Below are 25354 nucleotides of genomic sequence, written 5' to 3' on the forward strand. Positions count from 1 at the left end.
GGAGCAGGAACAACACGCCATGTCCCACAATGCTGCTGCCGCACCAGTCCGGAAGTAAGACGTTTATTGACAATATGGCCGCTGTGCTGGGTTTGGATTTGGCGAAAACTGGAATTTGACAGCACCCGCCGGGCTGAGACAACAACCCATTCCAACCCCGGGAGTGTACGGAACCGATGCATTTGAATGAAGGGACCCGCGGATCCACGGGATGGTGTCAGTGAGCTGAGGAAACGGTCACAGCGTGAAACCCGTCATGTCGTTTTTCAAGAGGAAAGGTGAGGAAGCTCCCTCTTTTGAGTGCTGCAACGTCAACGGTTAGCTCGAGTCCGGCCGGGGAGAGACGCCCCCCCCCCCCCGCTGAGGGGCCGCTCGTGTAGGCGCCATCGCCCCGCGGACACCGTGGTGTTTTGTGGGGACGAGTATCCCTCCGCCGCCATGTTAGCCTAGCGGTGGCCTCTCTAGCCTCTCCAGCCTGAATGCTAGTCCGGGGTGGGATTATACATCCGCCGCAGAGAGCGGTCAGCGGCACGTTGAACCAGTGAGACCGTTACTAGGGTTAAAAAGTCCGTATTTGCGGCGAGGACTCGCAACGAGCACTTCCCCACGTGATTGCTGCCACTTGTCACAAGTGTCGATCTGTCCACTGGAATGCTAACGTTAGCTAGCATCGTCAGAGCATTCTCATACATCCCGATCCAGCGGGAGATATAAAGAAAGAAAAAGCACGTAATATACTGTTGGCAATCAGAGTTGTTAGTTGTCACATAGAAATTGGGCAGACCTTGAAGAGACGTTTGATAGAAAGGGATGACTATTTTTTGTGAAGTTGAAGGAACTGATTTAATTGAGCTGCATGGTTGGTTTTTGAACCCCGACATGGCCTCGCATGATTTCAGCGTAAACCCCTCATAGTTTATATCTGACGTGTCATTCGTTAATCTCTACTTAGCTGCTACAACTCAAGAGAGCTGATGGCGTACACTTCATGATGGTCATTATGGTGCACCCAGCTAATCCTCCTATGCAGTCCAATGTCTCTGCTCCTGCTCTCCAGGTGGCTGTAATGAACCTGTTACCGGTATGTTGGCAGAGATTCATTTGGAAAGCTGTGGTTACACTACATTCTCATGCGCATCTTTTATTGTGTCCTCACCATTCCGATCAATTAGGGCAGAGCATGGTGAAACTGAGTCAAGTTCACTGTCAACACTTGACCACAGTGGCTCATCTTCATCAGCGAGATCCGTAAGTCGTAAGCAGCTGACGCTGGAACAGGGGTCATCAGGGGTCATCTCCTTTTGATACCCCATCTGATGATGTACACTATCAAGGACCGGGGTCTCTCAAACCATTGGGGAACCGGAGCTGGTGGCCTTTACAACACACTTGGCGTTGAACCAGTACTCTCGTCGCCTTTTGGAGTGTGTAATGGGCCAGCAACATTTCAGCGACTGATGCAGGTAATAAGGCCACGGGCCTTATTACTGGCCTACTCCAGTCTGGATCAAGCTCTCCCCTAACCTCAGCTACCTAGCGGGGAACACATCCTCTTTCCTTAGTAGGTGCTCCCTGAAGAAAGATTCATTCCTAAGTAGTGCTTACCTGACTCCTTGTATCTAACAGGCACTCAATTGGAGCGTCGCTGATCTGAACAACAACTTGCCCACACTCACCCAGCGCACGAAACCGCTCATGGTCAGGAGTCTCAGATTGCCTGGCTCTTCGCAGCCAAGTTGGCTAGTTTTCCTGAATAGATGCATTAGTGGTAGTGGGTTGGCTTTCTGGTTTGTGCTGCACACAGCCCCTCTCGATATGTCCCTCCCCTTTACATCTAAAGCAAATGGGCTTCCCTTCTGTAAGTCTGGGCTTCCCACCCTGCTCTTGTTTGTATTTCCCCTTAAGAGCGAGGCCCTCTTTCAATGCAATAGTCTGCTCTCAGACGACCTTAACAATGTCCTCCAGACTGGCGTTGTTCTCTGGTAAATTACCAGAGCGCTGCACTCCCCTCCACTGTCACACACTACCGGCCTGCTCTTAACCACCATGGGGTTACAGGGCTTGTCTTCTAGGGACCAGGCCTCTTCATGTACCTTGCTGGAGCTCCGGCTCCACACCTCTCTACCTGTGACAGACAGCCTCTCCGTGCCAGGCGACTGAGGCTCTTGGCCCACGCGTATACCTGCGAGCAGCTCCGTCCATCTTGCCCCTCTCTGAAACCCGGGCCTTTCAGTCCACTTTGTCATATTGGTGCTCGAAATTGATATGTGTCCTGGACGCCCTCTCCTGCTGCTTCAACAACAGCAACAGCAGCCGCCCCATCCGAAGGTATGAATGGTGAGTCGCTCTGATGAGACGTTGCCACCATGTCAGCCGCTGTGCACTTATTCCACTGCCACTTACATGTTTCATTTTTTATTTTTTACACTCAGAGCTTTTGGAGTGCCGTGCTAAATAGCTTTGAATTACGCCACAGATATGATCGTAATCATAATTCTTTTGAAAGTCAGACACTTCTCAGGTGTAAGCCGTCAGACTGTCACCTCCAGTCCACTTCAAACTGCCGGGACCCCCCCACAGCTGATAGACCAAGGTCACTGGTCTTAGGAAGGACTCTTGACACTGACATACAGCAGGGCTTTCAAGTATGAGGACACAGCTTCCGTATTTCCCTCCTCGTCTCTGCAGCAGCAGGGAAGCAGGAAATAATTTGTTTGCTTCTCTGGTATCTGTTTTTCTCACTGCTAGTGAGGTCCAGTGTTTACTTTACCTTTGCACGTATTTGGTGTTTCCTTGTCCCCATGTGTCTCGCCCTCTGTTGTGAACCACAATGCTGTGTCCTTCTCCAGTTACAGCTCACCTCTCGTCTTTCTCCCCACAGCCAAAAGCAAAGAACCAGAGAGAGTGACGGACATTAAAGCCAACAGAGGTGAGCTCATCGCCACAGAGACCCAGTATCCGTATATCAGTTTTTGTGTTTGTGTGGGTCTCTGCTTGAGTTGGTTTATGCCGTTTGATCATTGCTTGCCATGCTATCACAAGGACTAACATTTTAAACCTCCGGCTACTAAGTGAAACACATACAGCTCACATTCAAACAAACACAGAGCCATCTGTCTTTTCATAAGTGTCCACCCTGAGGCTGCTGTGAGCTAACGGTCAGCTGTTTGAAAAACCGCCACTAAAAAGACTGATTGATACAAGTTACAGTGATGTCAGCCCTGACTGCCTCTTTCCTGTCCTCCATCCACAGCATCACCCAGCCCCCACTCTCCATCAGGAGCACTGAGGAACCACCATGCCGTCCAAGAAGCTGCCGGGCCCAGCCATGTGGCCATCAACGCCATCTCCGCTAACATGGACTCCTTTGCCCGCGGTCGCACCGCCATCCTCAAGAAACAGCCGAGCCACATGGAGGCTGCGCACTTTGGAGATCTAGGTAGGGCGCGAGTAACTATTTTTGCCTCCAGTTTAACCGCGTTTTCTCATGGTACCGTGCTGCAGAGCGAGACTTCACTAACACAGGTTCACACTGTCTAATGCAGGTGGGAAAACACTTCATTGGTCCCGTGTGACGCACTTGCTCAACCTCTTACATCACTGTCACGATGTGGGCAGACATTCCGCCGCAGTCCGTCTTCTCCTGAGGCCATTCGGAAGCTCAACATGGCTGCTTGTGAATTAGTTTCTAATCAGTTACAGCAGCGACGAGAACTGCACTAGCGAGTTGCCCGGGAAGTATCTGGGGTGTGTCCGACGGAGGTGGACTAACCTGCACTGCGGCCCGCACAGTAAAACCAGTGTTTCCCAACTTTTGGTTTTAATAAGGGGTGAGGAGGGAAGGAAGGAAGGAAGGATGGGTGGGTGGGTGGGTGGGGAAGGCAGATTAAAAGAGTCAGTTCTGAATGCTGTAATAGCTGTGAGAACCATTATGTTCAACATGATCTTAGGATTTATCTTCTCTCTTTTGTTCGGGGCTGAAAGCTTAGAGAGCCGATTATGTAACAGACGTTGACTGACGCTCAAAAGATATTCAAATGCGGCTCTTTTTTTTTTTTTTTAATGATCTAATGCTTGCTGCACTGGTTGTTGATTTTCTTTTCAGTATTTTGGGGTGGGCTCGTCTGCGCGGTTTTCAAAGAGAAAACAAAACAGCCAAGAAGCCTCAACTCACCCTTCAGGTTCAACTACAGCTGATTCAGGTTCCAGCATGTGTCTGGGTTCGAGCTGCGTTTCAATGAAAACGCTCTCTTGTTTATTTGAATTGGTTGTAGTCCAGCGTGGACTACTGAATAAAACTCAATTTGAGACTTGGTAAAGTCAAATATATATACGGCATCCATACAGGAGTACGAGTCATTTGACTTTGCAATAGTCTCAAAATTGCCCAGTTGTTGGTTGATTTTTAGATTTAGCTTCAGTCACAAAAGAGCTCTACACGAACCTAAAAGACTTTCATCAAGTCTTCTAGTTCGCGACACATCACATTCCTTACGTGCAGGTTTGTAATGCAACACAGGTTAACATAATATGTAAATGTAGAATTTAAAATGTTGTCTGAAATGTGCAAATAATTGTGTTTATTTTCTTACATTGGGTGTTTTGAAGCCTGTAAAAAGTGATCTCTGCTCGGTGATATGAATTTTGTGCGTACCTTTGTGCCTTCCAGGTCACTCCAGTGTGAACTATCACCCCCAGGACGACCGCTCTCGGCTGTCCAGGACAGTGGAGCATGTCCTCCGGGACAACGTGGCGATACCCCACTACTTGCATTTCATGGAACTCCAGGGCGCCATCCACCTGGTCCGGTTCTGGCTGGAGGCTGAGAGCTTCCGCGCCGCCAGCTGGTCGCGGGTCCGAGCCCACAGCCTGAACTCTGTCAAGCAAAGCTCTTTGGCCGAGCCCGTACCCGCCTCCCCCGGCGGCTCCGAGCCGGCCCAGCACACACCCAACACTCTCGCCCGGGACGCCAGCAGCGAGCGGCCGGCGGTGCCCTCGGAGCGGCGGGACTCCTCCAGCGCAGAGGCGGGCTCGAGACCCGGCACTCCTCGAGCAGACACCCCCAGCAGGCAGGCACCCTCCAGGACGGGGACTCCCCACAAGGTGCCGTCAATCAGCACCCTGCGGGACCTCTCTGACCAACTCATGAAAAGTGAGTCACCTTCACACCGACTTCTCTCTTTTACTTGTTGATACAAGGTTGTGACTTTCCTAAATAACAGTGGGCTACAAAAGGAACACATCACGATGTACCTCATGAGCATCGTGATGCTGCCTCCTCTCCTACAACCTTTTTAGGAGAGTAGAGAATTTCTTCTGAATCTCCTGATATATGCATTACAATAGTACGTTGAATAGCACTTCCTTTTGCTGATCCCGCTCAAAATATTTCTCACCAGTGGCCTGAAATGATTTGCTCAAATAAAATCCAATGCGACCCCTATCGCATTGGATTCATTTCTGTATATAGACTTTTTGTTAACTCTTTGTTGTCTTTTGCTGCTTTTAAAAACAATACTAGCCGTTATTCTCACTGGGGAAAGAAGATTTCGGTGTATAGCCAGATTTGGATGTCAATTTTAGCTTAAGTTAAATGTGCTTTCGGCAAAGTTCAGAGAATATCTTGGATTGGTGGATTGCTTCGAATCCATCAATCCCGAATCGCTCTCAACATGACAGCTGGCTAGAGAGTCATTACGATTAACTATCCGGACGAACGGACACGCACAAACACACACACTGACCTACTTACACCACAAGCACGCACACATGACGAGTCACCAAACCTGGATTTGGTGACTCGTCATCTTTAACTTTACTCTCCTCTCATATGCACTATTACTCCTGGTTATATTTTTACATAGCAAATATTTGTTGACTGATCTGAAGAAGTTTGTCTTTTAGTATGCAGTCTCCTCTTTGTGCTTCTCACACAGAAACACACCTCTGTGTATGTTACAGCGTCACCTGATGCTCGGCTAACTGTCGCTTATTTGCCAGGTATAGAGAAAGATGCTGTTACAATCTTCACCAAGTACATCTCTCCGGACGCTGTGAGGCCCATCCCCATCACAGAACAGATAAGAAACGACATAGTTGGTACGATATGGACAACAGCAGAATGAATTTGACTAGTTTCATCCCTCAGTTTCATATCAATCCTCTTGTTCCCTCTGTGTAGCTAAGATATGTGGCGAGGACGGCATGGTGGACCCAAACTGCTTTGTCATTGCACAGTCTGTAGTCTTTGCCATCTTGGAGCAACAGTGAGTATTCATTTCCTACAGGACTCGATACTCTCATTCTGTGATTTTTGCCAGGTTTCCACATAAAGATGAAAAGTTCAACTTGTGCTGCCTCTTGTTGTCACTGTTGCCACCATGACATCCACAGTGGCGCCTGCATTCAACTCCCACTTGCGCTTTCATTTCCAGGCACTTTAGTGAATTCCTGCGGAGCCATCATTTCTGTAAATACCAGATCGAAGTGTTGACCAGCGGCTCAGTATTCCTGGCTGACATCCTGTTCTGCGAGTCGGCTCTCTTCTACTTCTCTGAGGTGAGCGGGCCTAGTTGGTATTCTGTGTCTGCACGTACCCTGGACACACTCTTAACGTACAGTTAAACAATGTTAGGCTAATGTTAAAGCTGACTCTCTGACCATGCTTTACCTCCTCATCCCTGCAGTACATGGAAAAGGAGGAGGCAATGAATGTACTGCAGTTCTGGCTGGCGGCAGACAACTTCCAGAACCAGTTGGCAGCTAAAAAGGGCCAGTATGACGGCCAGGAGGCTCAGAACGATGCCATGATCCTCTACGACAAGTACGCCTTCTCTCCGCCTCTGTGCTTAGTCAACTGCCTCAAAGCACTTGGGTTTGACATTTACTTGGAAGTTGCCAATATCATACAATCGTTAAATATGTTTAGCCTTTAGGGAATTTCTTTAAAAATAAAATGCAGATGGCTGACAAACCAAAGCCCAGAGATTCAGTTAATCTTAATACATCAACCAAGTTAAAAGCGACATCAGTTTGTAAGTAGTTTGTGTTTCTCACAAAGTCATGTTTCATTGAAAGGCTTCAGCCTGCACCAACAGACGCTGACCAATCAGATAGCAGACAATAATCAAGCCATCGTCCCTCATCACCCTGATTTACACTCAGTTTAGACGTGACAAGTATTAAAAAGTCTGCTGGGTTTTGCTTTTTCCAGCTTTCTTTGGTTTGTTTTACAACCATCGGAGGGTTAATGCACAATGATGATTGGACCTGCATTTTAATTTTAATTAATTATATTATTTTATTCCCACTAGGTTCCTAACCGTATTTCTGCTTCTCCAATCACGCATTTAGGATTAGGAAAATAATCCCCACACTCTTAATTAGCTCCTATGATTGTGAATGTGGCAGTTAAGTCTGATATTTGATCAAACATCAACTTCTTTCCTCCTCTGCTTCACGTCACAAATACTGAAATCATGGCGACATCTGTCGTGATCCCCACACTGACTTACATACATGTGAGATTAATTAGTTAATCACTATCAAAACTTAGTTTTTCTTCTGAAGAGTAAATCTTATAAATCAACGAGCAAACTCTTCAGCCTGCGTGTATTTTAGACACTGTTTTTTTATTTTTTAAACCCGAAACTACACGCATTTGAGGTCAGGAGTCAATGCAAACCGGAAGTAAACAAAGGGGCGTTGACTGCGTTAAAATATTTGATCCCATTAATCTTGTAGAAAAACGTGTAAAGAGCCTTACATTGAATATTTGGAAATAATTCCTGGTGTTTCTACAGCTTGTATATTCGTGTGGTTATAGGATTTTTATCAAACCTCGCTGACTATCACTCACTTTAAGGGTCAACTCTTTGTCTCCAATCCTACAAAGATCGATTGGGTCTCGATTGATTGGGTATTGATTATAATCTGGATCTCGTCTCCAGGTATTTTTCACTCCAGGCCACCAACCCTCTGGGCTTTGGCGACACTGTGCGGATGGAGATCGAGTCGAATATCTGCCGAGAGGGGGGGCCGCTCCCCGACTGTTTCACCACACCACTGAGGCAGGCCTGGACCACCATGGAGAAGGTCCAGTTCTCTTATGTTCTTTTACTCTGTGAGAAATCCGTAAACTATTAATTAATTCACATCGGCCTTTTTAAAGGGCTTAATAAGGTCTTTAAAAAAAAAAAAAAAGTATCCTCCGCTCGAGCTGTTTTCCTGAAGTTAATAGCATCCTCCTAAAGGTTTTGTCTTGTAAGTCTCTGATGAATTGCCTCATTATGCTGACAAATGCACTTTATGCTAATGAGGTCAGGGCTGAGGGCTGTTGTGGGCACACGAAGGTCAGGGACAGACCTTTTTGTACTGTGTGCCCACAAATGCATCCCGGAGCTCATTATTGTCTTACGGTGGATGTGGCATTGCCTTTGTGCAGGTCTACATGCCGGGCTTCCTGTCTAGCAACCTTTACTACAAATACCTGAGTGACCTCATCAACTCGGTGCGGGCGGACGAGTTTGTGAATGTCAGCGCTGCAGGCCAGGGCGGTCCCACGGACAACGAACGCTCGAGTTCAAGTGCCGGCGAGGCCTCGCAGTGTCAGGTGACACCCCCCACCCCCCCTATCTTTAACCTACGTCTTCAGCCCCCGTGGGGGTGCTCCTCTTGTCTGCTGACATTTAGACCGCGCTCCGCCTCATGACATATTTCTGTTAATGCCGAAAGGTTGCGGTCATACTTGCCCCCCCCCCCCCCCCCCCCCAAAAAAAATCTCTAATGCTGCCAAGCATCCGATTCATGGTCTCTTTACTCTACAGCAAGGGGCCAAAAGGGCTGCGATCAAGATCCTGAAGAACTTTGACGAGGCGATCACGGTGGACGTGGCCAGCCTGGACCCGGAGTCCTTGTACCAGCGGCCCTACGCTGGGTGAGTTCTGTGTGGCGAATATATCCGAAGCTACGGCTTTGAATTTTAGCCGCTAAATCCGTTTTTTAAAATCCTCTTTGGTCCTAGTCTTGTGTTCAACTTTCCTAGTTGTCTTTTTCTCCTTTTGGATTGTCTCCTTTGATCGCCCACACTGCCGTTCAGCTTTTGTAGCTGTAATCTATTGTGTTTTCATTGACTCCCTCTTAAAGTGCTTTGCAATATCCTACACAAAATAATTCCAGAGCATGAGCTTGAAGGATTGTAAGAGAAAGCTGTTGTGTGTCGGATCTGTCTTCATCTCTCTCTGTCCGCTCAGAAGGATGACGTTTGGGAAGGTGAATGAGATGGGCCAGTTCATCAGGGAGGCAGAGCCAGAGCCGGACGTGAAAAAATCTAAAGGCACGATGACCTTTTATCTTTTTTACCTCTTGCAAAACATCGACTCTCTTGTCGTTAATATCAACCTCATTTGTGGCTGCTCCTGTTCTCCCTACAGCCTTCATATATATTTAAGAACCACCCAGCCTCCACTACCCTTAAGATCAAAGAGCACATCAAATCTCAATTTATTATTTCAAAAGTGTGTTTTTTCTCACTCTAGAATAGAGAGCCAGACGTTTGGCTACAGAATAACAAGGTCAAAATACTGAACACTTCAATATATCAGATGTCCCCCACCTTGAGTTGTTTGTGCAGTTTCTTTGCTCTGATTAGGTTCACGCCCTTACGTATGCCCTGTGTCTCACTCAGCCTTCCCTCTCCTCTCATTTAGGCTCGATATTTTCTCAAGCCATGAAGAAATGGGTCCAAGGAAACACGGACGAGGTGAGACCACGCCGATATCCACGCTCTGAGGCTCATAGTGCGGCCTCCTGGTGCAATTTGAAATTGAACTGAAGACTTCAGTTCCCCTCCCTCCATGTGTAACTTCAGTAAAAGCCTGTGGTTAACAGTGTTGTGCTTCTGTGCCTCGTCTCTCTGCGCCAAGGCCCAGGAGGAGATGGCGTGGCAGATAGCCAAGATGATCGTCAACGACGTCGTCCACCAGTCAAATCACGACAGCCCCGGCAAGGCCACCAAGGTACGAAACCTGCCTCGGTAGTCTCCCTCCCTCGGTGTGTGATCTGCTCTAAGTGTTGTCTTCTGTCCGTCTGTAGTTATGACCCCACTGAGGACCCAGAGGGCCGCCGCTCCTTTCCGACGCTGGCCAGGCACATGGCAAACTGTACCAAGGGTCGGCCATACAATGACCCGCATCACTCTTGAGAACGAAACAAGGCATTTCATCATGCCCTCCCCCCACCCCCATCATCCCTCGTATTTTTCTCTGTGTACGTTGAGCTTGGGAGTGAGTGATTGTTCACGTGTGGATTATTGGCGGGGGATGGGTGGAAGTACCCCGTGGTTCCAATCTTCGAACTCCAAAACACTCCAAAGGTACGCGTGTAGTTGACCAAAGGTAAAGCCATTCAGACGAGAGGAACACATGGCACACACACACACACAAAGAAGAAGCTTGTCGTCATGGAGAGCACCTACAGAGGACCTGACATTACCCCCACACCTCCCTCATGACACAGCTCCTTTTCTCACAATTCCTTGTTTTTAGATGAAATTCTCTCTTTGGGTCAGGCTGACGTAAGGCTGAAGCAGATGGTAATCGGCGCTGCACAGTTTTGGGCGGGCGCCTCACTCGGCCCACCCGGAGCAAGGTTGGCTGCAGACGTTGGCTGGCGTGAGCTGCACCGCCACTTGGCCGTTTGTTTTCTGTACTGTGGAAGAGTTTGGAAATGTGAGAATGACATGAAAGAAGCGATGACTCAGCCCCTCAGACTGACTGGCCTCCCATTTGAACCTCCCGGAACCTTTTTAAAAGAGCGTAGAAGAATAAATACTCCCTTGATGAACTGAAGTGCTCCAAACTCCATGTCCTTAATGTAGATTTTTCTGGTTTATACCATATATTAAAGTGTGTCCTTTTTTTTATAGTCATGGCTGTATTTTTTTTTGAATGCATCTGTAAAACAAACATTGATGAAGGACTGTTCAACTGGAAAGTGCTCAGTGAATACATTTTACTTTTTTATTTTTTAATAAATAATCATTTTCCTTAGAGCATTACCAATATGTGGAAAAGAACCAGAAAAGACTCTTGGTACTATGTACCACTAATGTTTTCTGACATGTATGTATGTGTACTTAATCTATAATATATTTAAATTGTGTTTGATTTAAATACATATATTATGAAATGTTTGTCCGACCCCATTTTGTTTTTATATTTTAATGTTGGCATATTCTTGTAGTTGAAGCCTACTCTTTTGGTTACATTGATACAGTCGTTGGTGTACAGCCAAATGGTTTTGTTTTTAAAATCATTTTCAAAACAGCTTAAATGTGGGAGAAGGGACTAAAGTCTACTGGAGAACCAGTACCACCGCAGACCAGCAGGGGGCGATGTAAGCTGCATCGCAACGTTGGAGGTAAAACAAAGAAAACCACATTGATGACGGGAAAGTACGAACATCATTTGATGTGACTGCTTTGGGTTCTCCTGGGCCGCTCCACAAATATCCACAAATTGTAAAGTAGTTTATCGCAAAGAGCACAGAAGTCAGTACAAGAGCATTTAAAACATCGTCATGGTTTTGTTTCCTTTTACTGTCCGATATACTAAAAATGCAGAAGAATTAGCTCCGCTAGTACCAACGTTTTTTGAAGAAAAAAAAACGTTTTTCAAAACCATAGTGTGTATTTCAAAGCTTGAACTGGCCTATTGCTAAAGCTAATTGGTGGAATTCATGTTTCACACATGAATGAGCTCAGGAGCAATATGCTCTTTCACTGGTTAAGGCCCCACGAGCTTCAGACAATACAAACGGGCCCCTATCACGAGCTGTGACCGTTACCACTCTCACTCTACATGTCGATGCTGAGAAGTAGTTGTTTTGCGGAGTACAACAAATCTTTCAGATTAAAAAACGGTGAAAGAAAAAGTTATTTTATTGTTTTCATTAAAACGGTGTCGCTCGTGGTCTTAATGGGTGCAAGGTGCATTTTGACAAGCACTTTCGACTGGCCGCCCAATCTGTCAGGCTACAAAGTACAAAAGTACCGGAAAAGTTAGTATTTGCCTTCAGAATAAAAGTGAGTCTTGTTCTTCAAGGCACTTCTGCCACAGATTCTAGATAAAAACTAATGTCCAGCCGATTAACATTATCTACACGTCTGAACATTATCTGCATTCACGTTGGGTTCTCCACATAGACAGAAAATTCTCTCCGGTTGGAGTGTTAAAACGTTGACATCCACTTTTACAAATGTTGTTTACAATTGCTGATGTTTACGGCGAAGGATGCATTATGTTCACTCTGCTTTGATAAAACATATTAGACAGGTTTTAAAGATGGACTCACTATAGACACAGTAAAATAAGAGGATGAAACTGAGTTGGCATTAACAAACGTTATACCAACTTTATAATCTCAGGCGAGGTAATTAGTTGGGTGAAAGTGCTCCATGAGATGGGGACACCTTGAAGTCCCCAGTAAAAACAGTAAGAGGACACGCACAATATGACCAAAACAGACTCAAATAAAAACATAAGCAGGCTTGTTGTCATAGTGATTAACAAACCGTTATTTGTAATATTTTTTTTAAATTATTGAAATCTAAACATTGTTTTGCTGTGACGTCTCCACAATAGAGCACTGCCTTTAACCTTGCTGCACCTCTTCTCTCGGAGTATTACTTTGAAAATCCCACCGTGACGCTGTCCCTCTTTAGGCTGCGCGAGCTTGATGCTGTACACGCGCACCCTTCAGAAAGGCAAAGTGCGCCGTTGTCCGTCCTGAAGCGCAGCAGGACGAGTCGCACTGAGGAGACCGACGGCTCCGGGACATGTTCGTCCCTCTACGTCCGCATTGAACTGCTCCTCCACCTGCATCGCTGTGGCAATTGCGCATCCACTTTTGGGGTGTGACAAACATCTCGCGCGCGCTTGTGTGTGCGTCGGTTTTTTCCCCATTCAGGCTTGTCCAGGAGTCGAGACGCGGATGACTTGACTTCCCCCCCCCCCCCATTGCATCGCCTCCTCTCCTCCCGCTGATGCGCTCTGGACCTTTCCCTCGTGGTTGATCCGTCCAGACCAGATGTTCCGGGCGCGCACGCAGGTGCGCCGCTGCTGATGTCCAGTGATTTCTCTGCTGATGTAGTGCCGGTCGAGAGGGCTGAAGTTGAAGTCCTGCACTAGAAGGCGTCAGCTCCAAATGCATTCGCTCCTGGGCCGGGAGAAGAAAGAAGAAGAAGCCGGGTTCGGGTTCGATCTGGGTCTGTCTCCGGGCTTTCTGCCCCAAGCTGTCACCATGTTCAGCTGCGTGGGATGCTTCTGGGTGCTCCTCTCCTCCGCTCTGGTCGCCGTGTGCAGCTTCAGCTTCATATCCCCTGCCTGGATTGTAAAGGACCAGCTGAGGAACAACAACCAGCCCCACCAGCAGCACCACCACCACCACCACAAGGACTCCGTGAGCTTCGGCTTGCTGTGGCACTGCTCGGAGTCTCTGGATCACATGTACCGCTGCTACACCTTCGGCGGACTGGGCAAATTCGCTGAGATCCCCTCCAGCTCCTGGCAGGTATGTGGGTCCATCACAGGTGGACGGAGGGAGAGCGGGCAGGGGCGGCAGGTGGAGGAGGGCATGGCGGGAAAGAGCCCCTAAGTCACATAAACAATTACAACTGATCCAAGAAGAAACCACATACATGACATCACACCTGTTCACGTTGCCTCCATAACACGTCGTTTATCATTTAGTTCAACTTCAGATGGGTCAAATGTCTTGACTGTAAATAACCCAACATCCACGCCTCCATCACCCGCCTCCACAGCGGTTTGATGTGACTTTCCAGATGTTTTAGCCCCTGACACTGACTGAGCTTGTGAGCGCAAACAACAAGGGAGGCAACTTAATACTTGGGACACTTACTGTCACACAAAGTTGTGTTGTGATGATTCCCAACACACACACACACACACAAACAAACCTAAAAATACTGTTAGACTATAGCAGCCACCTCTGGAGTTATGATTTATGCATGATGGGGAATTAGCATTTGAAAGGGATATATTAATAAGTGGCTGCTACTGTGATTGCAGGAGGAAGTGTGTATGTGTGTATGTTGTGTGGGGTGGGGGGTGGGGTGGGGGCTGTTAAGAAGTAGGGCCCCTTTATTGTTTGAGCCTGGCGCTGATCATTTGGCCAGTTAGCCAGTACCCAGGGAGTCAATTAGCAGCATCGGTTATGAGCTTTCTCTCCCTCAGTTTGTCAGTGAGTGCAGGGGGAGGGGGGGGTGGGGGGGGGCTCATGGAGCTGCGGGTCCAACACGCGCCTTACCGCTGGCGGTTGGACGCTCCCGCGGCCGCTAATAAAGGTGAAGGTGCCGTTAAGCTTTCATCAGAGCCACTTTATTACTCCACCACTCCTCCAGGAAAAGAGGGTGTTGTGCTGTCCAACAGCACATAGAGAAGGAACGTTACACACACACACACACACACTCCCACCTGTGTTTGTGTTCTGAGAGGACAACTGTCCATTGGTCAGAATGGAGGAGTGGACACTTGGCCCTCTCTGAAAACACAAGCTGAGCCAGGATGGGGGCAGGAGGGAGAAGGGAGGGGAGGGGGAGAAGGCTCCCCGGAAGGCGGGCCCACTGGACCTGTGGTTCCTTTTGGCTTCCTCCCGTTTACGCTGTCAAAAAGCTTTTGCTTGGACCGCTGTGCTGCTGGCGCTCAGGAGCCCACTGCTGGCAGCGTACCTGTGTTTCCATTTAATCTCACACACACACACACACACACACACACACACAAACCCTGTGAGATTGTAAACAGGTTGGCAAAAAAAAACTTGGCTTTTGATCAATTTGCTTGCTGAAACAGAGAGGGCACAATTCACGACTCACGACTGCGATTTGGTTTCCTGCGACACTTTTTTGACTTCATTCCTTTATTTCCTGATGCTTTCCTTTTTTCTTTCTTTTGACAAAGATAAGCCGATAGACGGGGCTGGGGTGAACGTTGGTCGGACTTGTGTCACATGGTTGATGTCATGTTGGATGTTATGATGGGCGGCGTTGGGCATCTAATCTCAACACGCACAGCAGAAATAAAGCATGCAGAAAGCACATTTAGGGGGAAAAGCAGTATGATTTCATTAAGTGGATAATCAACTGACAATAAGAATAGTGTTTTCAGTTACCTTAGAGTATGCCGTGTTTTTTTACAGTAGCCCAGAGCGGACAAACCAAACCCCCGCGTACCACACGCTTGACACGCGGGGGTTTCAGTCGGTCAAAATCTACAACCTCACCGCTAGATCACGCCAAATCCGACACACTCCACCTTTAAAGAAGCACATTCAGAGCGCGGATGCTATATAAATGTTTGTAAATGGTCTTTGCTGTAGCTTAATCCATGATCCATGATCCGTAAAAGTCTTAATCATCGCAGCGCCAGAAAACATTTTCACCTGAACTTGTTAACGGCTTGTGTGCTTCCAGCGGCCTCACAGCGCTAAACACTGGAGTTGGATTAGCTCGGGCCTCCGTGGTGACCAGCCAACAGCGTTGTGCGTGTACACACACACACACACACACACACACACACACACACAGGAGGTGGCGTCTGCCAGCCGGCTGGTGTCCCGTGTTTTGGGCTTCTCACACCGTCGTGTGGCCCGCCACTGAATGTCAAGGTCATCTCGTAAGCCCAAACGGCTGTAGGCCCGAGCTCCAGGAACACTGATTGGACAGCGCTGTGAGTTCCTCCCCGTCCTTTGTCTGCCCCGCGCCGCCTGACGCGCCAGACAAAACAATCGGGCCGCCGTGTACTGCACGTGCGCCAGGAAGATGAATTACAGATGTTTTACCAGGCCTAATTGCCATCTACCTATGAAAAACACTCACTGGAGCAGAAACCCTGCAAGACGCTCTAAATGTCATTTCACCACCCAGTGAGCCACAGCTAGTTTTAAGTAGATGGATAACTCATTTAATGGAAATCACTCCTCTTGTCTTGGTGCTGCTGCACGGCTGCCGTCTCGGCCCTTCTTCATTAATGGGAATAGTTTTAACAGGAAAAAGGATGCTCATTCACGCAGAATGCTATTTCATTTTGTTGTCAATAGTGATGATTTGAAAGGACCATGCCAGGATGTAGGTTTTACACTTCTGTGGTTAGAGAAATATTCTACTGGTAGCACAGGATATATTAAGTAACTATGATCAGTGGGGGAAATAGATTACAGCTTCCATTTACCAACTGGAGGGTTCCAAAGACAGTAGCTATTTTAACTTCACTGAACTTAGTTTGATTGGGTATCCTTACGTGCACTCCTACAATTGAATTAATAGATAAGACACAGGTGTTTTCGGTTCCTCCGTCTGAGGAGCTTGATGCATTTCCCTGCCGCTTGCTGACAAATGCGGCGGTTCAGCGGACGAGCAGAGGGCTGTGAAACCCCCAGTGGACCGAAAGCCTTCATTTCGTCCTTGATGCAGGCTGGAGCTGCTCCTTCAGATTTACTGTAGCAGTAGATCTCTTTTCTCTGTGCCTCTGTGCCTCTCTCCCTACCTCCTTTTAATGCTGTTGGTGGAACCTTCTGCGGCGGAAAGCCATTTGTGTGGAACTGTGGTTGAATGTTATAAATGATGTCGTGCGGTCGGCCCGGTTGACACGGGACACACGAGGCAGACTAGTCTCGCTGCCTTTTCTAGGTGACCTCGTTACTTTTTGTTGCTTTGTGTACAGTGCTTTACGCAGCGCATGTATGATTGGACAACTCCAAAGTGATGTTCACTCACGCACGCACACACACACACACGCACACAAGGAGGCGTCGTGCAGCAGCTCTCCGTGAATTGATTAGCTTATTTAATAAAAGTCCTTCCTTTGTTGCCCTCCAGAAGCGCCACATTATCAGCGTTGAAAGAAGGTCGCAACCGCTCTGAACCAGTAACGCCCCCCCCCCCCCCCCTGCACAGGCACAGAGCTGCCTCCATCGCACTCAGTGATGTAGTGAGCTTCCTTTCGCCTGGTATCATAGAACAAATTCCACCTGTAAATGCCTCCAGTCCATTTACCCGCCGCCCGGCTCCCCCTCGACCTTTGGCCCGGCCTCTTGTTGTCCGCGCACTTGCCCGCAAAGGAAAAGGCAGAAGGAAGGAAAAGGCGCAGGACACTTTTTTCCCCTCTTTTTTTTTCTTTTTTTTTTACGACCATCTTCTCCCGCCGAGTTGTTTGGAGCACAGCAACCCCCCCCCCCTCCATCCCCTGTCCCGCTGGTGGCAAATCACACCCAGTAACCGCTGCCCCGGGGGCTAAATGTAATTGAAAGTACTTTGTCGTTGATTGTCTTCTCACCTTGACTTACACCAGGCACATAAATAGACTTTTGGACGGTGTGGAGCAGGAGGAGCCGCGGTAGAAGAGATGGATGCGTGGTCCCTCTGACAGCAAGTCCCGCATGAAATGTGTGCTGCGCTGACTTATTATCACACTGTGCATGTTTACTTCAGGGCCGCCATCTGTCTGCTGACAGAACTAATGGCCATTTATGTGTATACAGAGGAGCATTTTGCTTTGATAGATTTGGGGATGAATAGGCCATTTGGATGGTTCCCGATTCTTGTTTTTTTTTTTTTTTTTTTTTTACTACCTAGCGAGCCACAATTTGCATTTTCCCTCGTTTGACCTATAAACCAAACCTCCAGTTTACGGCTGCGTAATGCAGTTTGAATACAATAACTGTTGGAGCGGTTTCGAAGGTTATAACGGTGCGCTCAGATGTCGGACCGGTATTTATTTTTTGCGGTTTGCATGAGCAGTAATTTGTCAGTACTCTGCAGATGTCTGTGGAAGACACTAAAAGGACCGGCGGCTGGCATTTACTACACCGCTAACTACAAATGGGGCAAACAACATGCATAGCTGCTCATCCTTTTTGAAAGCGCCCCATGCGTTTTAAAATGTCACACGCTTTTTATTTTTTAACCATTCTACCTATTCGTCCCAATAAATAATGGCTTGAGGAAGGGTGCCTCCCACTCAAGGCAATCCAGTCCCTCTCTAGCGTCTGCAGATTTTTGTGCTGGCTCTCTAAGATTATTCGAGGGAGTGTGTCGGGTCACAAGGTCAAACACAGCGCACGGGGGAGGAATTGAATGTGCAGAGGAGCAGCTGTCCAAGATGATGGATAGAACAGGTACCATGGTGGGATGATGATGATGATGATGGTGACGAAGAAGAAGAAGAGGAGACGGAGCGGAAACATGTTGATATGCATTTCAAAACCCATCTAGGAGCAGCAGAGAAGAAATCAGTCCGGCCGAGGAGGAGAAGGATTTATGATCTCATCAGCCTTGATGGATGGACGGCACAGTGCAGCAGGAGATCATTTTCTGCTGCTGCCTTTTACATCTGGTATGGCGGGGGGGCACAGCAGAACATTCCAAATAGTGAGGAAAAGATTGGACTCAAGCAGCAGCAACACACTGAGAGAGTTTATCTCTCTTCTGAATTAAAGCCTCTTTGACCTGTGGCTCCCAGGTAGACACGGCAAACTGCCCGGATGCTTGTAAGAGCCTGGGGGGGGGGCATGTGGGACAGCCTAATCGAGCCCTGTTTCCTCCATGGGGGAATGGCTGAGTCAGCGGGATCCAGGAGGCCGCCGCCCATTTGTTAAGCGGGCTGTCACTTGCGCTGCCCTCCCTGTGGATCTTGCGGGTAGTTTATGTATTGATTTCAAAAAGGGCCTTTCTTCGTTTTTTAACATAAATGATGGCTCACTTGGCTCTGGATGCACCATCAGTAGTCAAAGCACAGGGGTTGCAGGTATGAGCCTCTGGTACAGTAAATACATCTGCAAGATGCCAGTGGCAGGCAATGCAGCCAGTGTGATGCAGCTAACGGCATTTTTGTCATACTTTACTCACTGTGTCTGGATGTAGTTTATTTATTTATTTTTTCACTGCTCCACTTTTTCACAAAATCCTGCAACATCTAAACACAAAGCTCCTGGGATCCAGCCGAGTTCCCGAACACAACTTCTCACCTGAATCCCAGAGCGAGTTGTGCAGCTTCAGAAGAGAAAGATCCACAATTCTCAAGTGTGCACACTTGTTCAGTATTATATCAATGAGAATATCATCGCATTTCTGATGCTATGATTACTGATTCTATGTTGACTGAATCAGTGCACACAGTTGCACACAGATAGAATCAAATAGATCAAATGCTATTGGTTTAGTCATCTTTGGACTAGAGAAAAACTGCTGGACCGATTTGAATGAAAAGGAAAGGAAAGATGCAACATTGGCCAAGGGAAAGATTACGTTATGGACTAATGTTAATGAAGCAGTACGAATTACAGCGCAGACACACTACTTTTCACTTATGAAAAAATGTGCTTTCCTAGTGTTAATTCAAGCGCCCTTTCAAGTGATTTGGATCTCAAGTCAATTTGTACATGAGTGTAATATCTCAGATTAAAACCTTGATTTAACATAATAAGTCTGTTTGTGCTTGTGAATGTCACAACCCTCTCAAGGCTAGACAAAGGTGATCTGTGCATTTAGCGTTTGTTCCCTTTTCAGAGCGCCAGTAAGTAATGACTTTAATAAAACCAGCAGCTAATTGCTGACCGTTATTCTTACTCCCCTTTTCTCTAAAACCCTCTTCATGAACTGCATCAAGCTTTTAGAGTCATATAATTGTTCACACGGTCCTATTGTTATTACAGAAAGCATCACTTATGGTCGCACACATGCTTACCTCATGTTTTCACATAACTGACCGTAACTAGTCACGGCGTTGGAGCTCGGCAGCGTGTTGTTGTCCAGTTACATCATTCGTTCATCATTCACCTCGCAGCCTCTGTAGGGGCCTCTGGGCTGCTTAACATTCCACAGATGCTCCTTCTGATACTTCATCAGACTGATGCAACTGAGATCCAGACCTGGTAACACACTTTGTTGGTTAGCCCCGAGGAGGATCTGCTTTCTTCTTGATTTGTGTCAGATTCCTGACTTATTTGCCATCAAGGAAAGGCATGCTCCATGTTGAGAGATCAAACTTTAGGTGAGGTGGGGTTTCTGAAGATATTTGTTAGGTGATTTGAAACTGAATTCTGAATGTTGCACCATAAGCCAGTTTGGGGGGGGGGGTCACGATGTTTTCTGGAATCGGAGTGTAGGGCAGACCAGTTCATCTTGCAGATGAAATAAAGCAGAGTGGGGGAGGCTGATAAAGTAGCATTTTTGAGTCGCTACAGTACAGTATGCATGAATTATGAAATGTGCACTCGGGACCGGTTGCAGTGCAGATCATGCATAAATGTAAGAGCGAGCTGTGCTGTGTTAGTGGTTGAGGGTGTGAGAGCTGAAGGAAGGCCTCCCACACGCTCTCCTATGAACATCTCCGTTACAGGTGGAGGAGGCCGGGCCTTGTTGGCCCCGCTATCTGTTCGAATGTATTATCACAGACTGGTGGAGAGATCTGTTCTTGTCACGCCAACCTGCAAGCCCACCATTCATCTGGGATTAGTCTTCCAGTTCCAACCAACTATGCATAGTGATTTATAGACTGCAACTCATGTAAAGTTTCAGCCGCTTGTGGTATTAATCCTCACATTTCCATTAAAAAGTCCGTATCTGACAGCCCTGCTGTTCAAATGTGGCGTAGCTAATTTAGGCCAACACAATGTTATCAGGGTGATGGTATTCTGTACATTTGAACAAAGCTATTTCTTTGTTTAATTTTGTCAGTCCCGGTTAGTTATTTTGAATAAAAGTACGCTCCTTGAGAACAAAGGCAGCGGTGGAGTGGAGAGTCAAAGCCATGATGAGCACGCAGCTGGTGCTGATGTTGGTGTGTGGGGCAAGTCTCCCAGCAACAGACCCTTTAGTTGTGGACAGGTCGGTTTTCATGGGTTACTGAGGTTTACGTTGTGCTCCACACAACAATTAGGTGCAACAGGTCAATGTGGTACAATAATGAGCTTCTTATAAAAAGTTTAGAAGTACAAAGTACATCACTTTGAAGCGCTAATTATAAGCCTGCTGCAGCTAATTATTCTCCTGTATGCTGTGAAGTATTTACATTTTAGAATATTAGCTCCACATTTGGACTAATTAAAAACTTTCCCACATCTTTCAAAAAGTAAAATAGTTTGACATTTTGAAAAATACTTATTTCCTAAGATATACTATTTAAATGACACTATATTAAATGCCTTTTAACAATAACCTGTTTGGATTATATGTCCCAATTGTTAATTTTATCATGTATAGGTAAAGCTAAATTGTGTAAATAACACCAACAAGATCCTATTGGTTTGTTAATAAACTGCATCTTCTCATATAAAAGAATAACCATAATGTGTTTACTATCTGAATATAACCTCATATACGGCTTTTCAGTCTAAAATGTATATTTTTTTTAATCCCGCTGTCAATAAACCCGGGCTTGAGGACTTGTTGATCTGACAAGTTCCAGATACATTTAATACCAGCTTTAAAGAAATACGGACTCATGTAAGCCATGTGACACATATATATGTGACAGCATGACAGGCTGCTCCTGGATAGATGTACCCATTCCAAGTCAGATGTTATGCTTGTTTTTACCTTAGAGGGGACAGTTTGAGTAGGTGGACTGATGCGTTTTATTATGAAGACTTGATTTCTACATCTTGCTTATCTGTAAATATTACAAAGTGAGCTCAGCTACAGATAAGATGTCTCCAGGCGGATCCATACCGTATGTGGCCTGTGGTGTTATTATGCCGTTGTCAGAGTACAGTATTTCTGCTTCACTTAATAAATAGCAAAGTGCTCCTCCTTCATCTTCCCACCTCTCTTTATGTCGCTCTCACACTCAATGCAAAGCTTAAAAACATTGAACATAATGTCCACATCGGGCCTCTTTGTGCACCAACTACACTAGACCGCTTGTTGAAATGCCAAGAACAAGGCTTTTCTTCTGAGCAAATAGACTGCTGATTAACAGTAGCTTACTTTTTTTTCCCCTAAAGAACTTATTCATTCACCATATTAACAGTACGCTTCATACTCTGTTTTCTTAGCATCTGTTTGTCAAGAGGCGAAACGAGAGAAATCCCACTGCCGGTGTCTTTTGAAGAGGCTCTTGGGGGGTGGGAAGGCGTTACTCAAAAATATCAGTTGCACTATAATTCAATTACAGCATCTTTTGAGAAAGAGGAGAAGCGAGTAACCGCCCAGGGGTTCCTCCCTTTTGACTACCCACCATCAGCCCCCACCAGCAGCAGCCTATTCTAGGAGTTGAATAAAAACCTCTGGCCTGGCTCTGAGGATGTCATCATTAAATCAGACGGTAAGGGATCCCGTACCCCATTGTGAACAAGAGTGCGGTGGAGAGGAGAAAGGAGGGGCCTATACAGAATTTGTGAAAGAGTGTGTGTGTGTGTGTGTGTGTGTGTGAGAGCGAACTGCTCACTTAATCACTGGTCATATCATTCTTGATAATCCCTCGTTATCATCATGATGAGTGGATTAAGGAGGGACATGACTCCTCTCCTAATTATCCTGGGTGTTTCTTGGGATGTTGACCAGCAGGACTGCAGCGCTTCTCCTAGTTTGGAAACGGAAGTATTTCTTTCTCAGAGCAAAGTGCCCTAAAATAGAAGCTTTTATCTGTGTCCTATAGACCCTCCATAACATTCTCTGTGTGAGTCATTGTCTGCGCTGCTCCACCGGAGAGTTTTTATAAAGACGATTCTCCGCTGGGATGATATATACCAGGATGCATCTATTTCCTCTTTCTGTGCCGCGGCTGATGTGAAACTAAATCTGTGGTTTATGTCTTTCTCCAGCAGTTGTGGGACTTGAGACTCACTGCAGTTCTCTGGCAAGTTGGCAGGTACCCCGAGGCAATTTACATTCATACAGATTCTAACCAGACAGACAATAAATCTTCCTCTAAACGGCTTTTTGAATACAGAGAACACAATGGAGATAGAGGGGCTTCAACGTGCCAAAAAATGTAGTTGAGCGTTCAACGCTAATGGGAAAATCCGACAGAATAAAAAAAACGCATTACGCCGTCTGCTAACAATCTTGCAGTCATAAAGATATTGAATTGCACAACCTATAAATAAAGGATTGATTCAGGCCGCACATCATTAGCCGCCACCTCTCAGACACACACGTAACTGGAATTTGAGCCTTAAGATGCTTCTGTAGATTTTGTTGTGCGATGTCAAGGCAAACTTTAAACACATGAGGCTTATATCCATCCACTGGTTTGGAGTTAATGAACCCGGCTGTGCAATGAGCAGTCAGTTTATGCGCAGCTTTGATACACTAGTAAGATTAGTGGTGGTTGCTAATCAAACAAAACAAGACCTCCTGGTCACCCAACCCGAGTAGAAGATAAAAAATAGAGAAAAGGAGTTCCATTTGGGAAAATGAATGGTTCCAAATACTTTGATATGCTCATTGGTTCACACTTACTTGTTGCTACCACAGATATTTTGGTGCATTTATGGGAACATTTATATTAGAGAGGACACCTGAAGCAAGCACAGCGCACGTTTATGGAAATGGGGCTAGTGTGGAGACAGTTAGCCAATCGTGGATACTGACACGAGGTCATGGATCAGCTTTGTCACATCGATTAACAATTACTTGCATTCATTCATCACCGCAGAGGCCTTCGGTCTCCAGATGGTGGCATTCACTGCAGCTCTCTGCTGCAAATCCCAGTGCTCTTAGCGCTGTGGGAAAGGCTGCATTTAAGCTGCTGAAATATTCAAACTGTTGTTGAGTCCCTATGGACTTCCACTATATATATATATATATATATATATATATATATATACACTCACCGGCCACTTTATTAGGTACACCTGTCCAACTGCTTGTTAACACTTAATTTCTAAGCAGCCAATCACATGGCGGCAACTCAGTGCATTTAGGCATGTAGACATTGTCAAGACAATCTCCTGCAGTTCAAACCGAGCATCAGTATGGGGAAGAAAGGTGATTTGAGTGACTTTGAACGTGGCATGATTGTTGGTGCCAGAAGGGCTGGTCTGAGTATTTCAGAAACTGCTAATCTACTGGGATTTTCACGCACAACCATCTCTAGGGTTTACAGAGAATGGTCCGAAAAAGAAAAAACATCCAGTGAGCGGCAGTTCTGTGGGCGGAAATGCCTTGTTGATGCCAGAGGTCAGAGGAGAATGGCCAGACTGGTTCGAGCTGATAGAAGGGCAACAGTGACTCAAATAACCACCCGTTACAACCAAGGTGGGCATAAGAGCATCTCTGAACGCACAGTACGTCCAACTTTGAGGCAGATGGGCTACAGCAGCAGAAGACCACACCGGGTGCCACTCCTTTCAGCTAAGAACAGGAAACTGAGGCTACAATTTGCACAAGATCATCGAAATTGGACAATAGAAGATTGGAAAAACGTTGCCTGGTCTGATGAGTCTCGATTTCTGCTGCGACATTCGGATGGTAGGGTCAGAATTTGGCGTCTACAACATGAAAGCATGGATCCATCCTGCCTTGTATCAACGGTTCAGGCTGGTGGTGGTGGTGTCATGGTGTGGGGAATATTTTCTTGGCACTCTTTGGGCCCCTTGGTACCAATTGAGCATCGTTGCAACGCCACAGCCTACCTGAGTATTGTTGCTGACCATGTCCATCCCTTTATGACCACAATGTACCCAACTTCTGATGGCTACTTTCAGCAGGATAATGCGCCATGTCATAAAGCTGGAATCATCTCAGACTGGTTTCTTGAACATGACAATGAGTTCGCTGTACTCAAATGGCCTCCACAATCACCAGATCTCAATCCAATAGAGCATCTTTGGGATGTGGTGGAACGGGAGATTCGCATCATGGATGTGCAGCCGACAAATCTGCGGCAACTGTGTGATGCCATCATGTCAATATGGACCAAACTCCCTGAGGAATGCTTCCAGCACCTTGTTGAATCTATGCCACGAAGAATTGAGGCAGTTCTGAAGGCAAAAGGGGGTCCAACCCGTTACTAGCAGGGGGTACCTAATAAAGTGGCCGGTGAGTGTATATATCTATGGCGGTAGCATTATCTCACCAAACGTCCAAAAACCAACCAAGTAAACTACCTGGTGCCGGATTTTGCCGTCTCCATCACTTCGGAGTTTTTGGATTAAAGACAACTTGAATTGTTTACATCAGGGGTCTTCAACGTTTTTCAGGCCAATTTTTTTTAGCTTGGCGCTCTTTAGACATGAGCATAAACGGGCTCTGATTGGCTAGTGCCTGTGGTGTCGTATTTGCACGAAAGGTGCTGTGAAGGAACCGGTGCCCAGCCTGACAGAGCTCCTGTGG

General features: G+C 46.6%; 2 protein-coding genes across 3 annotated transcripts in view; both read left to right on the forward strand.

Moving 5' to 3' along the window:
* Positions 1-15: 15 nt before the first annotated feature.
* Positions 16-11191, forward strand: akap10 (A kinase (PRKA) anchor protein 10). 2 transcript variants are annotated; one of them, XM_037466636.2, is made up of 15 exons: positions 16-278; positions 2882-2929; positions 3254-3439; positions 4670-5152; positions 6001-6099; positions 6182-6266; positions 6435-6558; positions 6687-6823; positions 7950-8094; positions 8444-8611; positions 8826-8935; positions 9252-9334; positions 9708-9760; positions 9924-10016; positions 10093-11191. In XM_037466636.2, the coding sequence occupies exons 1-15, from the start codon at positions 257-259 to the stop codon at positions 10096-10098; spliced, it is 1842 nt and encodes a 613-aa protein (XP_037322533.2). In that variant the 5' UTR covers positions 16-256; the 3' UTR covers positions 10099-11191. The 2 variants fall into 2 exon arrangements, with proteins under 2 accessions (XP_037322533.2, XP_037322534.2); XM_037466637.2 differs by having other exon boundaries at positions 9255-9334.
* A 1322-nt stretch (positions 11192-12513) lies between these two features.
* The window catches only part of LOC119214949 (LHFPL tetraspan subfamily member 7 protein), an 80937-nt gene continuing 68096 nt past the window's right edge, over positions 12514-25354 (forward strand). Inside the window, exon 1 of the mRNA XM_037466645.2 lies at positions 12514-13569. Within this exon, the coding sequence (XP_037322542.2) occupies positions 13204-13569 (366 nt within the window). The 5' untranslated portion in view covers positions 12514-13203. The remainder of the gene's footprint in view (positions 13570-25354) is intronic.

The sequence above is a fragment of the Pungitius pungitius genome, chromosome 16 (assembly GCF_949316345.1).
Source record: "Pungitius pungitius chromosome 16, fPunPun2.1, whole genome shotgun sequence".
Lineage (NCBI taxonomy): Eukaryota > Metazoa > Chordata > Actinopteri > Perciformes > Gasterosteidae > Pungitius > Pungitius pungitius.